Raw genomic sequence first — 21,920 nt, 5'->3', positions numbered from 1 at the left:
GCATCCAACCATGTTTTACACTGAAACAGTTTGTTTTACACTAGACCCTTCCAGAAATGTCTCATCCATCCACAGAGAAAAGGTCTTGGATAATCAAAATGTTTTTTGGGTAAAGGTGAGATGTCTTTTTCTGTTTCTTTTGGTCAATATTAGCATTTATTTGCCATTTTCAGCTCAGTTTACATATTTTATCATTATGTTAGATGTCATTCTGGCTTTTGTGACCTCCTGGATACTTTTAGCAGGCTGAAAAGAAGAAATTGTAAGCATCACAAGATCAATGGACTTTGTTTCTCATTTGTTCCAAAATTTCTTTAGATTAGAACACGATGTGTTGCTTTTTGAGATATTTAATCTCCTTCAAGCTGCCAAGCAGGTCAGGCAGTGACCAGCCCGGGATGTGGATAGTGAAACACGACCCCCAAAAATGACAAAAGGTAATAGCACAACAACCGTTTTATGATGATCTTAAACACTTAAGTGAGAAAAAAAAAAAACCAGAACAGTAAAGAAGCCAAATTTTGTTTTGTAAATGTTCAGAGTTATGAATTAGGGCTGGTATCATATCTGTGATTTTCTTTTTTTATTTATTTTGCAACAAAAACTGTCACAATGCCATATTTTATGCCAGGAATTGTGTGTTTCAGGATTTGTTGACAATAACATATCAAAACATGCCAGCTGTGTCAATAACTTTAATTTCTCAACAGCACAAACCATGAATAACTTATTGCTCTTCCTAATCTGCATTTAAACGACAGAGACTTGGTCATAGTGGGGTACACTGGTGCTTGCAGGACAGTGCAGAGGATTACATTTTAACATGTTAAATTAAATGCAACATTAACGTTTTACATGTCTAACAAACCTGTGCTCTGTTATTCCCATAAGACAAATAAACAGCATGTCTGTAGTTCACATGAGAAAGCTGGCCTATGGAGGGACCCACTGATGCTGAAAACTTATCAATGTGTAATAAAAAATAAAAACAATTGGGAATGAACGGCTGGAGCAATTCTAAGAGATCCGATGAAGCAAAAATATTTACAACGAGAGCGATTAGCAACGAGGATTCCTGACGGAGGGACAAACAGGACTAGAAGTGACACAATTAGGACACCAGCTTGGATCCAACTGGGGTTTTTCATATGCAAGACTCTGTTTAGCATGTGACTCCAAACTGAAATAATAATTAAAAAAAACAAGACACAGGTCAGACATGACACCATAACAAGAGCTTCATGTAACATTTGTTTATGCTTAAATTATACAAGGAGAACATTACTTTTCACGACAATATTTACTGAGATATCAAATAAAAGACGATTAATAAGGCCTGAGCAATGACACTTCAGATTACAACACCTAAAGTAATGAAACGAAAAGATTCTGGCCATGCAGGTTAAGATTTTAAGTGCAAGCAACACAGCAGTGAGTAGATACAGTAGATCTAAAGTCATATAAGATGGATCATGTAAGCAGATATCTTCTGCATGTTTGAGTTGATCTTCTCTCCCGGAGGAATTTCACAGTGTAGACAAACACAGGACTATTTCCTGGAGCAGATATAAGACATTTTACATCAGTGAACAAAGCGATATGTTTGGTGCTTGAAAAGTCTGCGTCTTCATCCGACGACTTTGATCATAGTTACATTTTGTAAGAGTCTGAATGCATCTCGTCCCTCCCGCAGTTTTCATCTCATCTCATCAGGGTGCGTGTGTTTTCCGCGTCAGGGTCAGAGTTCGACCCCTTTGACCAGCGCCGCCTCCAGGGTGATGCTGAAGTCGTTGAGGGTTTGCAGGATGCGACAGAGGGAGTGCAGGGCGGCCCTGTCCCGCAGCAGAGCGCCGTCCTCATACGTCCGAGCTGTCAGAGGACACTCGGCCAGCAAGGGGAACCACTGAGACAGGAGTTTGTCCCTGCAGAGACAGTAACCAGGTTTGGTGGAAAATAATAATAAAACAGTTTGAAGAAGCCATTACTTTACCGATTCGATTCTGTCATGCTTTGGCTATTTGTTTTATTATTTTTAACAGGTAGAAACATCAACATCTGACTTTCATCAGCCATAGAAATGTACCGTCTTCATATTTAAATTTAAAAAGATCACTTGTAATTAATTAATGCAATATTTTTGACAAATTTTAAACTACAGACGTGGATTCAAGGATTTGAAAGTGATAGCTTGATTATGCAGCGTCTCTCACATAGTAGATGGAAGTAAAGGATGCAACACATTATCACAGGTTTTTTTGAGTATCATATGGTTTATGTCGTCATGTATTTGGCTGTTTTGCCAAAATTTGACCTCTTTGTTTTTAAAAAATGTCAGCTCACCTTATCCCCAGGCAGACAAACAGCTGAAATTTCCCCTCCTTCCCAATGTTCCTGGGGGAAGAATTGATGGCGTGGACGTAGCGGCACAGCAAGTCACAAGGTGGACTCTTCGGTAGTGTCGAGCCATGCAGGTCGCCCATCTGGTCATTAGTTTCCATAGAAACCACTGCTTTTTCTATGGAAAAAAAGTTAGTAGTTTTAGTTTGAAAAAATAACAGGTTTGCTGCGTGGATCCTAAGATGAAACAGTCCCACTGATTGAAACAGAAGCACAAATTCATAGTTGGGGAGCTGGCTTACCCACAAAATCCCAAACAAATACGCTCCTCTGGAAAAGACGGTTGGATTTGAACCCGTGGAGGAGGAACTTCTCCAAAGCCAGGACCAGTCCTCCTTCACCGCATAGCAACACTGTCAGGTTCCCTCTCTGGGGAAGAAGAAATGGTAAGAAAGCAGCTCAACAGAAGAAACTGTAACTGTACTCAGTGTAAACGACTCTTATCCAAACTAAAACCCATCTGCAGTAATGATGTCTTAATTAACTTCCAGATCAATCCAGATTTATTTATGTCTCTGGAGAGAAGTGGCATTTTTCTCCTAGACACATGAAAAAACCAGGCTGACTGATGGAAGTAATGAAGCGCGTTCAGGCGGGAAATAACACGTCCAGGATTTCTACTCCTCTGTGAGTTAACCAGCCTGTCAGCTTAACTGAACTACAGCGTTAAATTGATGCATCAGTCATGAAGACATTATCACAGCAACACACCTCCTGCTCAGGTTTGTGAAAATGTTTCACAAGGTTGTTGGCCGCCTCCCTCAGGTCCTCCTGTACCTCGGCAGAGTGCATTCCTGACGGCAAACACAGAAATATGAGCGTCTTTTCTGTTTTTATGAGGAAAAAGGTGAGACCAGAGCATGATCTGCTGTTGCAGCACAAACAAACAAGTAGGTCAGGCATTGTGCTAAAGAATGTGCTTCTCTGTCAGTGACGTACTGCTTCGGCCGCCGAGTGATCCCAGCACTGCTCTTACGCTCTGAGACGGAGACGCCAGCTCCGGAGGAGTTCCCGACCACCGTCCAGCGTCCTCCTCCGCTCCAGGAGACACCAGCTGACCAATCAGGACTCTCTCCAGGCTGCCGTCACCCACGCCTCTCCCCAGCCATCGGCCACACGGAAATCTGCAGCAAGAAAACAGTTTTATTTCACATATTTTTTATTTTTGTATCTCCCTCGGATGCAGATCATATGACTAAGTTTGCTTTAATCAGTTTATTTAGTGAGATGATTATACATCTTGTTTTTAGGCATTGCATGCAGGATAAAGCAGATTTACTTTATGCTATGAAGTGATGGAGCAGCTCTATGTTCAGAGAGGATCCTTAAAATAAATCCATCTAACACTGAAAAACGATGAGAAAATCTCAACCTCGACATCAGAGTTAGGACAAAATGTTTTGTTTTATATAGTCTGTAACAAAATGACCAGGGCCATGGTTATTAGCAAACCTTCAGGTAACAATTGTAATTTTGTGGTGATAGGACAGCTGGTTGGCATGTAGGGAGAGTCTAATGGTTGCTATGGAGACTTGGTGAGCTCACTTTTCTTACATTTTAATATTAATGTGGGATCTAGTTCACTGTGTTTAACTCATGTTTATGTCCCAGGAAACAAAGTTATGGATTAAATAATAAGAAGTAAAAATTACAAAGTAACAAGAATTTTCCATCTGATGAATAAATGTATTCAAACTAAAGATTGGACGTTGCCACATTTGTAGGATGAGACGGAGCTGCGCCAACAGAAGATGACTTTTTGCATGTTTCACAGCTTCATCAGAACTGGAGAGCAGAACCGAGCTGAGCGCTCAGTGAAGGGACTAAACCAGACGGCGAGTCTCACCTGTAGGTGTGACCTGTGATCTCGTTGTAAACCACCACGCAGTCGATCAGACACTTGGCCAGAAGACCCGAGTTCTCCTGCACTCCCAGCTGCAGCGTGCTGAGCCGGCCCAGGTTCTTACTCTGAAACAAGAAGCAAAGAGACAGAGTAACAGGCCTGCTCTGGCATAATCCTGCTGCAGGAAAACGTTTTATGTACCTATATTTGGAGTGAAACAAAAAGAGCAATATGTAACAAGGCAAAATAAAATCATTTAAATTAATTCCTTTTCAAGATTTTTAAGTTTTGAAAGTTTCCGTCTTTATCAAATTAAATTGATGTTTTTAACTCTGTCGTGTTAGTCCAGTGCTTTTCAACGTCTCCCAACAATATCTGGTCAGCTTTATAAGAAGAAGTTTTTTGGCCAATTATTTAAATCCAGGTTTTTAAGTCAGACCTAATTAGAAACACACTTTCTTAGGAGCTTGTAGTGCATAAGGTAATTATCCTAATAATTGCCTGAGCATATAATTTGTCAGTTTCAGCAGAAAATGCTACTTTGTACTGGACAAGATTTTGTTTGTGCCACTATTTTATTAAAGGTTTTAGTATGAACTTATAACTACCTCCACCCACAAAACAGAATAATTATTGTCAATCAACACGTTTGCACTCCTACAGCTTTTATTGCCGCTGCTTCTGTTGTAAAGATTATAATTAAAGTTTAAAGGTCAAAATGTTGAGTAGTTATGCAATTATGAAAATAAAGCAGAAGAAAGAAATTCTGGCAGAGTACTCTGACGTCTACTGCACCCCTATTAAAATATTTATGGAACATTTCATTTGAACTTCTGTCGTTACAGGCAGTGAACATATTTTGATTTTCTGGGATGAACAAACCTGGAAAAAGATTTCCTGTGCATTCTTTGGGATCTGTCTAACTCCTGAATCGCCCAGCTCTCCTGACACGCACACCCAGGGGTTAACTGTTGCCATGGCGATGCTCAGCTTCTTCATGGGAATTATAACAACGCGGTACGGAATACCTAAGGAAGGAAAAAAATAAAAGGACACAAAATACAATTTATATGCTTTTAAACATTCCTCAATAAATCTTTACAGCATTGAAACAAACTCAAACGTGTCATCTTTGACGTCCCAAAAGGACGCTGGCTGAAAGGCACGGCAATAAAGCCAGATGGGTGGAGATGGACATCGTAAAGCTCAACCCAGAGCTCAGGACTGGTCTCTTTTTGTGTCCTTCAGTGTAACGGGAGTGGCAGTAAATTCTGCTGCATGTCAGGTTTAACGGGACTTACTGATGGAGGTGAAGGTGCGGGTAAAGCAGAGATAGTCCACAGTGTTGAGGGACAGCAGGTGGTACAGAAACTGTTCTCGCTCTTCCTCACAGAGCAGGAATGCATGAGGCTTATACAGCTGCCTGTCAAGGGAGCAGAAAAATAAAAACTCAGACAAGATGCAGGAAAAATAAAGGAGATTGATGGCAAAAGTGTAAGGAAACAGCAGACAGCCCAGTTTTTGGCTCATGGTTAATACCGGAAATAGAAGAAACAAATCCAACTGGGCCAAAATGGCAGGTTTCCTTTTGACTTCCTTTAACTTCTTTCAACTTAAAAGGTTTGATCTTAATATACTTATAAAAGACTAACAAACTGAAAAAATGTGTTTAATTAAACTTGGTTGAACCATTGCAGAGTACTGAACCTCTTCCAGTGTGAAAGTACTAAATAAACCGACTGTAATACATTAACGCTGGTTGAGTACCAGCTTGTTATGAACCTTTTATTTAGAGGGTCTGAGATGTATGTTGCTTCTTAAGTGCTTTTGTTTTATTGTCATTAGACTCCCAACGACACACTTTTCTCTTAAAATTTGATTAACATAGAAAATTTAACTTGATTTAGTGCTTGCTAGCAGATTTAAAGGTTCTTGTTAAACTATTATGTATGTAATGCAAAAAATTACATTACATGGCGTAAAATTCAAAAGACTTACTGCAACGTTCCTATTATATGTCAAGTGGAATTACCAAATTTTAGCTTCTCCCTCTTCACTGTTGTTGTTTCGCCACAACGTTAAATTCTGTGCATAGTTTGTTAGAAACAATTAATCAATTAGGTAGGTGTTCATAATCCTACAGGTTATTATTACAGCCATTTTAATCAGTTTGGTTTATTTGATGTGCTTCTTAACAAAAAGTATTAAAAACACTTGTTCTATAACTGATCTGGATCATTTCACGTCAGGCTAATAAAGATCAGTAAACTGAGACCTGAGCAGCTCCGGGTTCGTCAGCAGCTCTTTCAGGTGTTGGGACAGCATTTTCTTCTCCAGAGCCAGATGGATCCAAGCCCTGGCCTGGCCCACCTCAGACAGATCGTCTCTCATGGTTTGGATAAACCTGAATTTTTTTTTTTTTTTTAAAGTAAATGTATGAATGAGACGTCTGAACAAATTCCAGGATTTCCTTTTTATAGTGAAACATTTCTGCTTTTAATACCTCATGTCCTGAATTAGCGACCCTCTCAGGAGCAAAGGGCCGTCATCAGACAGCCTCTGGTCCAAGCTGTTAGAGCCTGAACAAAAACACAGAAAACCTCTTAATCAAATACTTGCACACACACAAAAAGAAGGACCAACAGTGACGCTGTGCTGCTCTAACCTGGTACATCAGCAGGTGCTTCCATCTTCTCCTGAGCAGCCTGGTAGTGCAGCAGATGGGACCAGATTGCCGACTTTCCCTGTTCATCACAGACACATTCATCTCCATCAGAGCTCTGTGAGATGCGTCATGTGTGAGGTCTCTCAGAGGTTACTTCTCACCTGTTTGATCTGCAGGCCGTGGCCCCAGGTCCTCTCCAGCAGATCGCACAAACCGTGGATGAGAGTGTTTTCCTGAAGGCCGGTGATGTTGGCTTCTCCCTGACCCAACTCCACACACTCTTTCCCCATCCTCTCCTTCAGCATCCGCTTAGTCTGAAAAGCACAAAAAATAGGAATAAACTCTCCGATGTGTTGTTTAAAAAAAATGATCAACCTCCATCCATTCAGAGAATGAGAGCGCTCACCTTCAGACGACACTCGCTCAAGAGCCCATCGACAAACTCTCTGTGAGTCAGAGAGACGGCTTGAGGCGACGGGTCGAGGAGTTTCGTCTGTCTGAAGGCTCTCCTTGTGGATGCGTGTTTCTATGGAACAAAGAAAATGACCTTGTAGGTAAATGATGCAGCTTTTGAGGCCTGTGTGCGTAGCTGTGTGTGTCAGTACCTGTTTGGGTTCACTGTCGGTGCCAGAGTGATCAGCAACACTCCTTCTGGGTTCAGTCCTGCGTGAAGCTGTGATGCGACTGGAATACCTGGAGGACACAGAAAATAATAAAATCTACTGCTTAAAATGGATAAATCTGCATACATTTTTACTTGGACCATGTTTGTTTTAGCATAAATAGTGATGTGTTTCTATGTAGCTAATGGAGAAAACTCTCATGTTGTTCATCAACAATCAAACTGCTGATTTCCCAGCTCTCCTGAATTTTTAGAACTAAACTTCGTTTAAGCAAATTTTCCATGTTAAAACTTGATACGTTTCCAGTGTCTCATTCCTTTTTAGCCCATTTAAGCCCAACAGACTGCCAGAAGGAACCAAAGTCTCACTTGTGTGTGTTGTGTGCCTGTGCAAGCACGTCGGCCTGCAGTCTGGGGAAATATCCCGGGTGATGCCGGCCCTGCCCGATCTTCATGTCCAGCAGGTGGGGATGTATGGCCGTGTGGTCCGTCTTCAGCAGCCTGCGCTCGATGGCCTGAGCTGCAAGAACAAAAAGATGCAAAACAGTGTCAGCACTTACTGTTCCAAGGAACCACAGGGAGAAAAAAACAAAAGAAGCAAAAAAAATATGTGATATGGGAATGAAAACAATGCGGTTTGTGGAGTAAAGCTGAAACAAGTTGGAGCATGCTGTATTTGATGCAGGTTCTACAGGTGAAACCAACCAAACGAAAGAAAAACATTGCTCTGCTTATAAAAAACAATCAACATGCCACTCCGACAATGTTAGGAAAAGTGAATCACTAATTTAAGTAAAAATGTATTTTTTAACAAATACAAGAAACAAAAAATACTACGACACTCCTTTTTGCTCCTTTCGCTCCATCAATGTATCCCACTAATATGGAATGATTAAAAACTGGACATTAGGCTCTTTAACTTGCACTTCTGTCATCAGCCGTTATGCACATCAAAAATAAAGGATTTACACCTTTTTCAGTCACATTGGAAAGACAATCTTCAATGTATTTTTTAGGATTTTAAGTGACAGACCCATGAAAACAAGGCCATTTGTTCTACAAATAAAAATCTGAAAATGTGTTTGTATTCAGGCTTTTAGAATGGCCTAATCAAAGTTTAAACCAAAAGTCAATTGAGAATGTGTTGTAAGGGTTGGCAAAAGGATGTTCACAGTTGCCGACCATCCAGTTTGACAGAGTTTGAGCTCTTTTACTCTCTAAATACACAAAGCTAATAGCAACAAGACTGATCGCTGTAATTTGAGCAAAAAGCGATTCAACAAAGCAATGACTCTGGAAGCTTTCATGTTTTCAATAGCAAAAAACAAAAATAAATCATGTTTCATTTTCTTTACCTTTATAATAATGCATTCCTTTGAGTTAATCCTTTACTTAAATGATCTACTCCATACATTGTAGGGACATTAATTATGTAAGAAAGGTTATTTTAAGAGAATAATGCATTTAATCACTTTATTCCCTCACAGTACCTGACTCAAAGAGCGTGGTGCACTTCCTGTAAGGACGGTTCCGGGACTCCTCATCGCTTATGTCGTAAAGTCGCTCTCGTTCCATGCGGCCGTCAAACAGCTGCTGCAGCGGCTCTCTGTCCACCCAGCGGGAGACGACCTTCCCATCGACAAAGGAGGAAAACATGGATGTCTCCAGGAATCGGGACAAGAAGTGCAAGTGGGCTGCTGGCTGAACTGAGAGGAATGAACCCTAAAAACAATGAAGGCAACTAGATTTTAGCGACTAAACGAGACGCAAGCATCAGTTTCAGCAATGCTGTCAGGAATCTGCTCAAGTACCTTGTCAAAGCTGCAGGTGCCATCTCTGTTGTTCAACCACGAGTCCAAATCCATAGCGCTGTTGACAATAAAGTCCTCATACCTGCCAAAAATGGCGGCGAAACGAACGGCGAACACCTCCCTCAGCTGAATATTTAATTTTGCAGCCTTCAACTCTTCCTCTTCCTCCTCAAACACGTGTCCCAGTGTCTTTCCTCCCTCTGAAACTTTTCCTCCTCCGCATCTCCTCGCCAGAGCCTGGAGCCGCTCCAGCACCGCCAGCTCTTCTCCTCCGAGGTTCCCGTTCCTCCGGTCCTCCATCAGGTCCTCCAGCACCAGGCTACTCAGGCGTGCCGACGACGATGTGGAGCCTGTGGTGGTCGTCGCCGTCACTCCTCCCCGTGGAGGGAGCCCAAAACTTAGCAGCACCTCACTCAGTTCCTGTATGAGCTCGGTCTGATCTGGGAACTGGGGCAGGTCCTCCGGCGCTTCCACGCAGTGGCTGTCAATGTCCACAAAACACAAATTGGCCTGGGGAGCAGAAAAACACAAGCAGAGCATAATAGGGTTAACCAGTCAGATGTACATCGTGTAGATAAAGTGGCTGAGCTCCAATTAGGCTGCGAGATGAAGAAATGTCATTAATTCATTCTTGCTACAGAGATTGAATCATTTGAGGGATTGTCTCCGCAACAGGAGACACTGTGGAAAACATTTCTGTCAGCCTCTAACAATAAGAAACTTGTGCGATAAAATCCATAAATCTGCTGAGCGCACATTTCCTAAAGAATAAGAAAAGACAGGCGGGGATTTAAAAAACTGCCTCTGTAAGCAGCAGTCAGCAGCAATGCAACCTTCAGCAGTGACCTGAGGCCGACGGTTAAACCCTGAGGGATGCAGGGAGAAGCACTGAAGAGTCGCAGTCAACAGCATCATCCTCCCAGCTTTCACTTCATTATGTGAGCAACAAACAGGGAAACACAATTTCCCTGTTTGTTGGCCCAACACTTTCAGCTCAAAAACACCCAAACTTGTATGATTCATGATATTTAAAAAAAAACTAGACAGCCTCTCATTTGCATGAATTATTCAGTAAAACCCATTATTATGGATTTGCCAGGCTCTTCATTTCTGCTTTCATCCCCCGGAGGCGTCTTACTGCGGCCTCCTTTCTGGGCCAGAGCGACTTCAAAAAGGATTCAGCGAGACATTCATGCAGCATAAAGCGATCTCGGATGCAGGCGAGGATGTGAATTGAGGACAGCTCCGAGGGATTGTGAAGAGCCAATCACAGGCGGGGAGCGGGGGGAGTGTTGCTGCATGGAGCAAATATCTGATCTGGAAAAGGCTGCGAGAACGCCTCATTTTAAACATTTCTAGATCCTTAGGAATATATAGGAACCCTGAAATTGTGGCTAGTTGACACATTAGCTGATTCTCTAGTCATACAATTCCAATGCTTTTAAAATATTTACATTTTTTCCACACATTTTCACTTTAAATCATAAAGATAATTGTTTTCATTGCAATTTTATGTAAAGACCAACACAATGTAGTTCATAATTGTGAAATGGAAAGAAATCAATACTTGATTTTCAATTTTTATGACTGATAAAAATCTGAAAAGGATATCCTGTTTTATTGTTTAACCACATTTAATCTGATACCCTTAGTATTAGGATGATCTAGTCAAAGTAAATCCGGTAAGAAATAGCTAATTGCTGTTTGCAGACATTCTCCGTCTAATCTCAGCTTGAACAAGAATACTTTACAAAAAAGCAAATATGCCGATTTGGTGGCAGCAACATGCTGCGGGGATGTTTTTCTTCAGGCAGCAGGGTTTCCCCTCGGTGTATTATAAGCCTGGCGGGCCACCAGGCTTTACTTGTGCCTCCACCAGGCTTAGGATTGTTAATTTATCTTAGGGTTTTTTAAATTATTGTCTTTTTTAAGACTTTATAGTTGGTGTTTGGGTATTAATCTTCCAGTCTCATAAAAATGGATAATTATCAAGTAATATTTTCAAATTTCTTGTAAACTTTAAACATTTTTTTAACTCAAAAACATGACAGCCAGCTGGATGACTGCTCTAGCGCCTCAAGTACCGGGCTTAGCAGGTTTTCCAGGTGAAACCTGGGCAGGGCAGAAATACAGATGGAAAGACAGAGATGGAAGGAAACCTGCTAGAGGAAACAAAGAATTAAGAGTGGGGAGGAATTTCACCTTCAAACAGGACAAGGATGATACACATACAGCCAGAAATACAAAGCATATTTATGAGTTAGAAAGGCCTAGTCAAAGCTTAGGCCAAAATCTAACTGATAACCTGTGAAAAGACAGGAAAAATGCCATTATCCTCCATGTAATTTTGACAGAATTTGAGATATTTTGCAAAGAAAAAAATACAAAAAATGTAAGTCCCTTGATGTACTTATACCAGAAAACCTGTTCTGGGGGCACTTTGTTTTGGTGTCTCAAATAAATCCCAATAAAATACTCAGAGGTTGGGGTTTGTAAAGTTCAAAGAGGTGAAAAAGTTGAACAGGCTTGAAGCCTCCTTTTTACCTCATGTGGAAGGTGAAGCGAGGATCGCTGAGCTCCGTTTCTGTGCTGGATGCCCATCAGGAAAGGCACTGGAGCATCGAGGAGGTGATGCAGGGGAGTAGAGATGATGGGCAGGTAGATGTGCTGCCACTGGAATGGGAACAGCAAAGTGGTGATGCCCTCTGCCACCATCATCAAACGCTGGTAGTCTGAGGAGCAGAAAGACAAAATCTGTTAGCATAGATTAGTCCACCTTAATAAACCCATAAAAGTTACTGCTGTAACGCTTTAGACCAAATATTATAAATAATGGAGTAGGGGTCTGCTGACGGGGGCTGCACAGTGGCGCAGTTGGTAGCACTGTTGCCTTGCAGCAAGAAGGTCCTGGGTTCGATTCCCGGCCGGGGTCTTTCTGCATGGAGTTTGCATGTTCTCCCTGTGCATGCGTGGGTTCTCTCCGGGTACTCCGGCTTCCTCCCACAGTCCAAAAACATGACTGTTAGGTTAATTGGTCTATCTAAATTCTCCCTAGGGGTGTGTGTTGTGTGTGAATGGTTGTTTGTCCTGTATGTCTCTGTGTTGCCCTGCGACAGACTGGCGACCTGTCCAGGGTGTACCCCGCCTCTCGCCTGGAACGTAGCTGGAGATAGGCACCAGCAACCCTCCCGACCCCATTAGGGACAAGGGTGACCAGAAAATGGATGGATGGGTGGATGGATGGATGGGGTCTGCTGACAGGTTATGAACAGCCAGTATCTTACCTTATGTAAGTGTGAGCATTTATTACTGAATTACTGGAAAACTAAGTTTTTCTAAGACAACTTTAGTTCTATTTCATCAAACTAATGCATTTCTGCCTTGTGATCCCAAGGCGTATGAAAGTTTGTGACTTTCACTCAATAACATTTCAGCATTGCCTCTTTTCTTACATCTGGCAGTCTAGTTCTATGAAACTTGAGCTCCAGCTACGTCAAGATGTCTTATTTTTCAAAGTAACACATAAAAACAAAATGCTTAGATTTTCAGTGTTTGCTTGCAACTTTCCGATAGGCATAAACAAAATCGCTGAAGACAAGCAGATAAATTAACCTGTTCTGGGTTTTAGTTTTTCCAGTATTATCAAAATAAAATACTGCAAACTGACTTATTAATTTACCTTTTGAGTACAGCAGGACTTGGGTTTCCAGCAGAGCACAGGTAAGTAGTTTAACCATATTGTCCACACCTAGCAGAGAGAAAGCCTCTCCCAGAGGATAGTCTCCCAGGGGAAGCTCCCCAGGCCCGGGCCGCTGGCACACGATGGGCCCCTGCACCCCATGGAACCTCAGGGAGCGTCCGGGTGGAGGCAGGGGCACCTCGTACAGGATGTTGTAGACGTAGCTCTCTAGAGGAAGAGGTGGAGCCATCTGGGATGTCACAGCCTGGTGAAGTTGAGCCAGAAACTGTCGTGAAGCTTGCAAGAACGGGAGTGGCGTGATGAGGCAGAGGGCTTTGGACACGTACAGGGTGTCACGCGCTGCATCAAAGGAGCCAACGCAGCCCAGGCAGCCAGAAACTCCAGACGTCAAAGATTCTGCGTCTGACTCCTCCAAGCTGCTGGCGAGAGAGTCCATGCTGGAGGTGGAGGGCGTGGAAGCGGAGGAGGATGTGGAGGAAGAAGGCGAGGAGGTTGACGAAGAGGAGTGGTGCTCCACATGGTGCATCTGATAGAGAGTCTGCATGGCGGTGATAATCTGAGGACTAGTCACCTCCTCGTAGAAGGTGTGAACGAAGCCGTAGGAGCGCGTTCCGTCGTCAGAGGTGACGGTGAAGGAGTGGAACTGCGGGTCGAGGCTGTCCGCCTGTGTGCAGAAGGACAGACCTCTGGGCAGGCAGAGCTGGAAGCAAAGAAAGCAGCAGAATTAGACAAAAGCTTAAAGTTAAAACTGAAATCTGAGTGACTTTTTACTGGCTCACATTGGTCATGAACAGTTTCTTAAGTTATGTTGCAGGCACATTTATTGATTTAACTTTATTGCAGCTCTACAAGTCTTGATAACCTTTTGTGCTTCATAGGATTCATCCTAAAACACATCCAAGATGTTATCTTACTTATAGTTTTATTTCACAGACAGTTTTCTGTCATTATCTACATTTAAGAGTTACCATTTATTTCAGTTATTTTGTTTTTTAATTCTTTACGTGGTATTTTCTGGGTTAAAGATTATCGGGTTTTATTTTTGGAGACAATTGAGAAAGGTTGTTCATCTTACTAAAGAAGGGCACCTAATATTTCACTAGCATTCATGAAACTTTGATAAAGATACCCAACTTAACATTACACCCAAGCAGTCCTTTTAGATTGCAGAGTTGCTAACATTGACATTGTGATGACAACAGCGATCTGCCTCCACTGTGCAGGCAAACCCATCAGACATCTCACCATGTTGACAGCGTCCTTGTTGAAGGGGTTCCTGTCCATGTTCTCCGGGTAATGCACCAGAACCTTTGACTTGAAGGACCGCCGGATGGGGCTTTGTTCGAAGCTCTCACCTGACAGACGGAGGGAAGGTGGAAGGCTGTTTTTATAACAGTGCAAGAAAAATATCTGTCCTTGATTTGTGCTGAATCAGAAAAGAAAACAGGACAGATTGGAGCATGACAGAACTCAGACGGGACACCCTTTTCTGGTGCAGAAAGGACGCCAAGTTTAATTCTTGTTGACAGCAAGGACAATGCTGCTGTGAATATAGAGGAAGGTCCCTAGTAAAGATTATGTAACTCATTAACATGAAGACGGACAGACAGACGGATAGATGGGGAAAGGATGCAACACTGTTCCTCCTCTATGCTCTGCAGCAGAAATTTCTGTGCTTTCTCAGAGTGATGCTTGTGCATAAACAGAATATTTTATATATTCATACACACACTTGGCTGAAAAGAGGTAATGCAGTAGATTTATGCTGGTCAGAGTGACTAATAAACCAAAATGCTTCCATTTTTCTTCCACTTTCCAGTAGTATATTTTTTATTTTAAAAAGTGCCTATCATAAAAACTCCAGCCTGTTTAATTACATAATTGAGGTGCAAGAAGCACATCAGCTTCTAATGGCAACGTAACATCCTCCTGTCTGCTGTGAGATGTGACGCACTTGCTTCATCGTTCAGAAACATCCACCTCACCTGCCTACAAAATGACGCACAGCAACCTGAGACAGGAAACTGCAGCATGGAGAAAAAAAAAGAAAAAAAAAAAGAGCACCGCTTCATGTTAGACTGAGTCAGTCTGGTAAGAGGGAGGCAACAATGAGACAAGGGGGGCGTCGGGGTTCTTTACCTACGGTACCAAACGGAGTGGGAGCTCAGAGAAAGACACCGTGTTTCCATGGCATCCATTTCCGCTCCGGCTTTGAAGACAGCCAATAAAAAATAAATAAAATATAAAAAAAGCTTTTTGCGCTTGTCATCAGTTACGTCACCTTTAGCTGGCACACTTAAAACCCACTAGAGTCCTGATACACATCCCCATAGAGCAGGAGGCGCAGGCGACGTGAGGAGCACGTTTATGTGTTGGCCTGTGTGTCAGAGCAACACAGGAAGGAGGTTTGTTTTAGTTTCAGTGAAGGAGTAAACATCTGTTTCTGTCGGGCTGTAATCACCAACTCTCCTATATACATACAAACACATACTGAACTGTTTTTCACCGCTTTTCCACATTTTCTCACACAAAATTTGTATTTAGATTTCAATGTGATGAATCAACAGAATGTAATTATTCATTGGAAACGGAAGAAAAGTGATGCAGGGTTTTTGGATTTATTTTTTGAGAAAATGCTTGCCTTGTCCCTGCTTGTGAACATCTGTAAACATGACTTCTTATGGCTTTCTTTTGTTTCTTTTCACTTCGCCATAAACAACAGATTTGAGGAGCAAAAATAAAATTCTCTCAGCTGAGCTGCAGAGCTCTGCCTTTGGTATTTTCTTAGATTATACACCAGAAAAATATGGTCAGGATTTTATTCAGGGGCATCAGAGTAAAGAGGCAGTAATTTTTATATATTTCCATTTGAAAAACTCTATAAAACCCATCTATTCCTTTCTTTCCAGTTTGAAGTTATTCACTAATTATGTCGATCTACTCTAATATTCCAATAAAAATACTTAGTGTGTCATTTTATTGTAACAAAAAGACGATATATTTTTTACGTGTAAGAATATATTTTCACTTTGCCTCAGTTTTGTTTTTGTACAGAATAATTGTGGGCATAACTCAGAATAATAAAATCTTACATAAGAAGAAAAACATTAAAAAAGGAAGAAGATTAAAATGACAAAAAGCATTGAGTGAATTACATATTTATCCGACCAGCAAATAAAACAGATATAATTTGGAGGGGTTATTTTTGCTCTTTTTTTTTTTAAAGAAATTAGCACCACGTCTCAGAATATATTTAACTCAAGCTGGATTTTCTGCACACCAGCATCAGCTCTATTATTAGACAAATGGTGGCATCTCTCTGCAGTCAGCTTTACATTTTAAAGCAGCTCCATTCGGCCAGGGAGATCTCACCCTGCTGCACTGATGTCATCCCTCCCCCCTCTGTGACCGCCACCGGGCCGAAGCCTCGGCCGTCCAGCATTCCAACAGGCAGCGTCATGTGAAATTTGATTAGGCTGCAGAAAACACAGAGGCATCTATTGAGGAGCTAACAAGAGCAGATTGTCTCCTGGTGGGCTTTCACTAATTACACCAACACACAAAAGGAGATACAGTATTACCTCATTCTGGCTCGAACAAGACAGGTGAGCACGGTTTTTAAGAGTTGGGTCTCTAGATTATGCGTGTAAAGGGACAAAAACAGACGGACAGAAATCCCTTGAAAGGAGCAGAGCCCCCCGGCCTGCAGGCTGTTACATAAGCAGATTGGGGGAGCTCAGATGTACAACCAACTGGGATGGTCACTCACAGCAGGGGGGTAGACCGACGGGTTAGTCAGAGCTTGGAGAAATCTGCAGCAGAGCTGTGCATTATTCAAAGGTTGTGCATTAAAATTAAATATGCATTTCAGTTTGTATTTGGGCTCCATTGTAGTTGACAAAAACTAATGATTCGTCCAATTATTTTGTCCCTGTGATTTTCACAATAAGGAAAACCCAAATTGTTTGGTTTACTGTAAATATGGAATACTGGGAATGATTACTATTTTTATTATTCTGACAAGACTACACTACCTATAAAACATATCGGGTTTAAAATTAGTCTACTGGTGGTGTCCTGTTGCTTTTCCTCCTCAGTTGCCCGTGGTAATGTCCCCACTTCCTGCCTTTGAACGCAGCATTAGGCAGCATTTAACAAGAATTTCACCCACAGGCTGGTTTAGATTATATTTATCTGACAGATTCCAGTCAATTTCAATAATAAATCTTCCATCTGCACTATGGAGTACCACAGGGCTGTGTGCTCAGACTAATCTAATCTACTGTAAGCTTCTCTTGGTGTAATTGTTGGACAACATGGGTTGTATATCTGTTGTTAGGATAATACTCAGCCATATGTACCATTAAAGACTAATAAATCAGATCCCTTAGCAGACTACAAGCGTGTCTTGCAGAATGATAAAACCCAAGATGAGTTAATTTGTAGCTTTTAAACTCAAAGCAGAAGTTGCCTTCCGTTAGGTAAATTGTCTAACTCTAATTTAACTCACTTGTCTTTTCTGTGTTTGTTTAATTTGTCTTTAATAGGTGTTAAACCTGACACCTTCTTTGAACCAAATGTCTGTGATTGGTCACTTTTTACTGTTTTCTTATCTACATTTAGTAATAATTCTCAGATTTTGGATACTGTGCTGCTGTATGATGAGACACTTGTGGAAAGAAACGATACCTTAACTTGAATATGAAATTTGTAAGAATACAAACAGAAACATTTTATCTGGAAAGAATGTACATGTTGCTTTTTAATGCTGATAGCAACAGTGATCCAAACGATAAGGTTTTTCCATAATTGAGAACCAGCTTGTGTTACATTAACGACTTGGCACCAAAACTGTCATGTCATAGCTACCTTCTCCCCCTGAGGAGTTGCTCTAAATGAGTCTAACAGAGAGAAGGAGAGGACGACGGGGTGTGACTATAGCCTGCTGCTCCAGAACTACAACCTGGAAGTGACGTTTGGCTTATTTAACACATTTGGTTCTGTTTCCTTACAAAGGCTTCAGGTCGCAGGCAGAACATCAGCAACCAGAAGAAAATCAGAACATGTCCTCCACTGCTTCTGCCAACCAACCACCTCCTTTTCCCATCCTAATCTGCCCAAAACTAATTTGGTTTAGATGATAAAATTCCAGGTTTGCGTCAAATAGATGCAAAGAAGCGACAACATGGATTATTATCTGCTGAGAACAGAACGATCCGGCCGGTGTCGCTCATCCTGCCTGAACCCTGAACCTCCTGGCCTCGATTCTCCAGCTGTGTTCCAGCTTTAATGTGCCGGACAGGATGTTGTTGTTTGTCTGTTCTCTCCTGTTCCTGATTCAGGTGTGTAACTGGATGACTTGCAGAAAACTGAGGCATATTCTGGATTTCTTCAACACACTGCTGTTTTGGAAATGTGATGAAAATATGAGGAGTACTGCGCCTTGTTTTCCTCAAGCAGGGTCAGACAAAAGGACGTGAATTAAAAAACAGAAATGAACTGTCACTGTAAATCCATGCAAACTGATTCAGATCCAGTAGAGTTTCTGATTTCTAAAACATTTTGAAACATGTAGGGATATTTTTAAAAGCCCTGTGTGAGAGGGATTCTGAATATTTGTTACATAAACATTGACATATTTCCTTCGCGAAATAGGGCATCCACACATAAAATTCTCAACACTGCAGACAGAAAACAGATTTTAAGCCCAAATGAGCCCTACTGAAATTGGCATCTTATTTATGTAACCATGTTTGAAACGAAATCTGGCGTATTTACCCGCTCCATCGTCCGGCTCCAGGCCCGTCTCAGTGTCCACTCCACACACGACAAAGTAGTGGGCGAAGCGACAAGAAGCCGACCCGCCCGTGGCAGCTGCAGTCCCGTTCATGTCGACGCGTTGATGGGGTGACAGCTGCGGGTTTCTCTTCTTCTACTTGCGCCTAACGCTGCGGGTTTTCATAGTGGACCGGGCTCATAATCCGAAATGTCTCCCCGCTGTGAACTCTGAGATCCGCTCTCTGACTGTGATGGAGTCCGGATGATCCAGCGATGGTCATCACGTTTGTTCACAGAAAGAGGAGGAGGAGGAGGAGGAGGAGGAAGGTTGGGTGGGAGGAGAGAGAGAGAGAGAGGAAGAGGAGGAGTGGGAGGAAGGAAAGGAGACAAAGAGAAAAAAACAACAACGGCGCGTCTCCACTGAATCCCCAACACTTAAAAAAAAGACTTTTGACGAATTTTTTTTTACTGATATCTATTTTTCAGATGCAATATTTATTGTTGCACCTAAGATAAACTGATCCTACGGAAGAGGATTAGGGCCACCGAAAAAATAAAAATAATAATTCTGACTTTAAAGTCAGAATTCTGAGATTAAAGTCAGAAAGTCAGAATTCTGAGATTAAAGTCAGAAAGTCAGAATTCTGAGATTAAAGTCAGAAAGTCAGAATTCTGAGATTAAAGTCAGAAAGTCAGAATTCTGAGATTAAAGGCAGAAAGTCAGAATTCTGAGATTAAAGGCAGAATTCTGAGATTAAACTCAGAATAATTTTTTTTTCGGTGGCCCTAATCCTCTACCGTACTGATCAATCCCTAAAAAGAAAACAGAAGATATACGTATCTGTATTAAAAACATTAAAAGCAAGATGAGACGTTTTGTGTCAGGTGACACCAAATGAACAGGTCAATTATTGTTGATTATTGATTTATTTAGCTATTGGGAAAATTATGGTTTATTCAGTGTTGTAAGAAAATATGTTCACTTGATTTCTATTTATTTTTCTAGTTTCAGATTAGAATAATTTTATTATTAAAAATAACCTGAGTAATGCAATATGCAGTTTCCCATAATTATTTCCCTTACGGGAAATAGCAATGCACATTTAGGGAAAAACAAAAACAAAAAACATCCTCCTTGTTAACTGGAGTTAATCTATTTGGAAAGCTAAACTATTTATTTTTCTAGCCACATCTCATTACTGATTTAAATTACTTGAATGGAACCAGTTTGACAACCCGAAGTAGGCTGGACTTCAAAAAGCAACACGCCATGACCCAATCTGAAGAAATTCAGAACCAGATTGCAAACGTAACGATTTCTAATTCCAGTGAACCACAATGACAACCGTTTTCCACAAATTGAGAAAATGTAGAGAAGTAAACTTAGCAAAGTTGATCCAAGAGAGAGCATGTGTAATGTAGAAGGTCACAAATGAAAAAGGTTGGCTACTCTCCTCTGAACTGAATTAAGCAATAGAAAACTTGTCACCCATATTTTAAAAAAACACCACTGCCTGCAGAGCTATTGACTTGATGCAATCAGCTGGGCTCCCATATATTTTATCAACTAGCATCAGATCAATTGGCTTGATTGTGATAAAGGATAATATTGCTGAGGTTATGAGTAGGTCTAGGCAATGACAGCTAGAGGTCAACTAGAAGTAATTTAAATGGAAGTAAAGTGAAAGTATAGCACTTTAAATTCCTAACTTTTACTCAGACGTTTGGCTGTCCTCTCTACATCGTCACATATTGACCGGTAATTGTAAAATTACAGTTTTTGGCTGCTGTGTGTTTTCAAGGTTGCAGCAAGGTTTGAACACTTGCTAAAAATTAACCGACCAAAAAAAAAAAATATATAAAAAAAAGCTAATATTTCCTCCAGACCTGCTAGTGGAGACAGCCGAGAACACCATGATGTGTGGCGCCACCGTGTGGTGGGCCAGTTGTACTGCTGCGCATAAAACAGACCATCAGTTGTTCTCAATCCTGTCATGTTTTAGTTTGTTTCTGTGTTGCCAAACACCAGATTTGTGTTTATTGGGTCATTAGCGAACTTCTGCAAGGATTCTGAAGGGATAATTCAATATTTTAAATCAGGTGCTTTTGCAGAGATGCATCTAAAACAGAAAGAGACTCAGAATCACTGCATTAGACAAAGTTATAGCAAACAAAGTAACCCCCTTTTTCAGGTCAAGAATTGTATATCAAAACAATAAAGATTAGCTGGTCTCCACTAAGTTCTAAAATGATTTAAAATGCAAAAATACTGAATTCAACAAACATTTACCACAGCAAGATGAAAGCCTTTAGTGACATTCCCTCACTTTGTTGTGGCTCTATTGTTTTAGCACCTCGCTCCATTAAGATCTTCCTACAGCCTGTATAGGTTATTGTCTGGGCTTCTGCATCACAGAGTCTGTTTTGGAGCAATTATCCTGTGGATTTGAAGCCGTGTCTCCTGCTTCATGACCCAGTTTAAGACTAACTTTAGCTGTTTGACAGATTGCCTCACATTTGGCTCCTATATATTTGGTGTGCAGAAGAGCTGGAAGGTGATTTCTGCGTGGCTGCAAAGGAAGCAGCCACATAGAAATCACCGCACCACTACTAACTGCTACAAGTTGTTTGTGCTGATATACCATTTGTTCTTCTGCCGAATCCAGTGCTGCACTATTAAGACCAACTTCTTTGTCCTGAATTCATCTGTCCACATGGACTCGGCATTGCAGGACCTACATTTGGGGAGAATTTGAGCGTTCCCTTCCTGTGAAGAAAGGAAACTCAAATGTCTAAATTAGAGAAAATCTAACTGTAAGAATCCCACAAGTGAGTGAAGGCAAAGGATAGAAGGACAAATATGACTCTGAAAAACGTGTCTGTTTTCAGTTTAAAGACAACTACATGTCAGCTTTAAATAAAGAACTGAGGTCAGATTTTTGTGTTAGCCCTCAAACCCTATAATTGTTTAAGGGTGCACTTGCATTTACCCCTCACTGTCAAGAAAGAGTCCAGGAGAAAACTTTCACCACACAATGAACTCTGTATTGATGCACGTTGGACAATAACGACTAAAGCTGGATTCACATTTGCAGTTGATTTCT

General features: G+C 41.3%; 1 protein-coding gene across 1 annotated transcript; it reads right to left on the bottom strand.

Moving 5' to 3' along the window:
• Positions 1-677: 677 nt before the first annotated feature.
• LOC114159692 (DENN domain-containing protein 5B-like) lies at positions 678-18,928 on the bottom strand. Its single transcript, XM_028041765.1, has 21 exons — positions 18,817-18,928; positions 14,284-14,393; positions 13,018-13,738; positions 11,883-12,070; positions 9,339-9,848; positions 9,018-9,249; positions 7,897-8,047; positions 7,511-7,598; positions 7,312-7,431; positions 7,067-7,219; positions 6,906-6,984; positions 6,744-6,819; positions 6,516-6,644; positions 5,542-5,663; positions 5,123-5,268; positions 4,244-4,365; positions 3,337-3,521; positions 3,109-3,191; positions 2,640-2,766; positions 2,341-2,515; positions 678-1,922 (listed from the first exon to the last, which is right to left on the bottom strand). The coding sequence occupies exons 1-21, from the start codon at positions 18,926-18,928 to the stop codon at positions 1,739-1,741; spliced, it is 3,813 nt and encodes a 1,270-aa protein (XP_027897566.1). The 3' UTR covers positions 678-1,738.
• Positions 18,929-21,920: the final 2,992 nt, after the last annotated feature.

This window comes from Xiphophorus couchianus, chromosome 2 (assembly GCF_001444195.1).
Source record: "Xiphophorus couchianus chromosome 2, X_couchianus-1.0, whole genome shotgun sequence".
NCBI classification, from domain to species: domain Eukaryota; kingdom Metazoa; phylum Chordata; class Actinopteri; order Cyprinodontiformes; family Poeciliidae; genus Xiphophorus; species Xiphophorus couchianus.
Note: the sequence above shows the minus strand (reverse complement) of the source record. Positions and strands in the feature narration are given on the sequence as shown.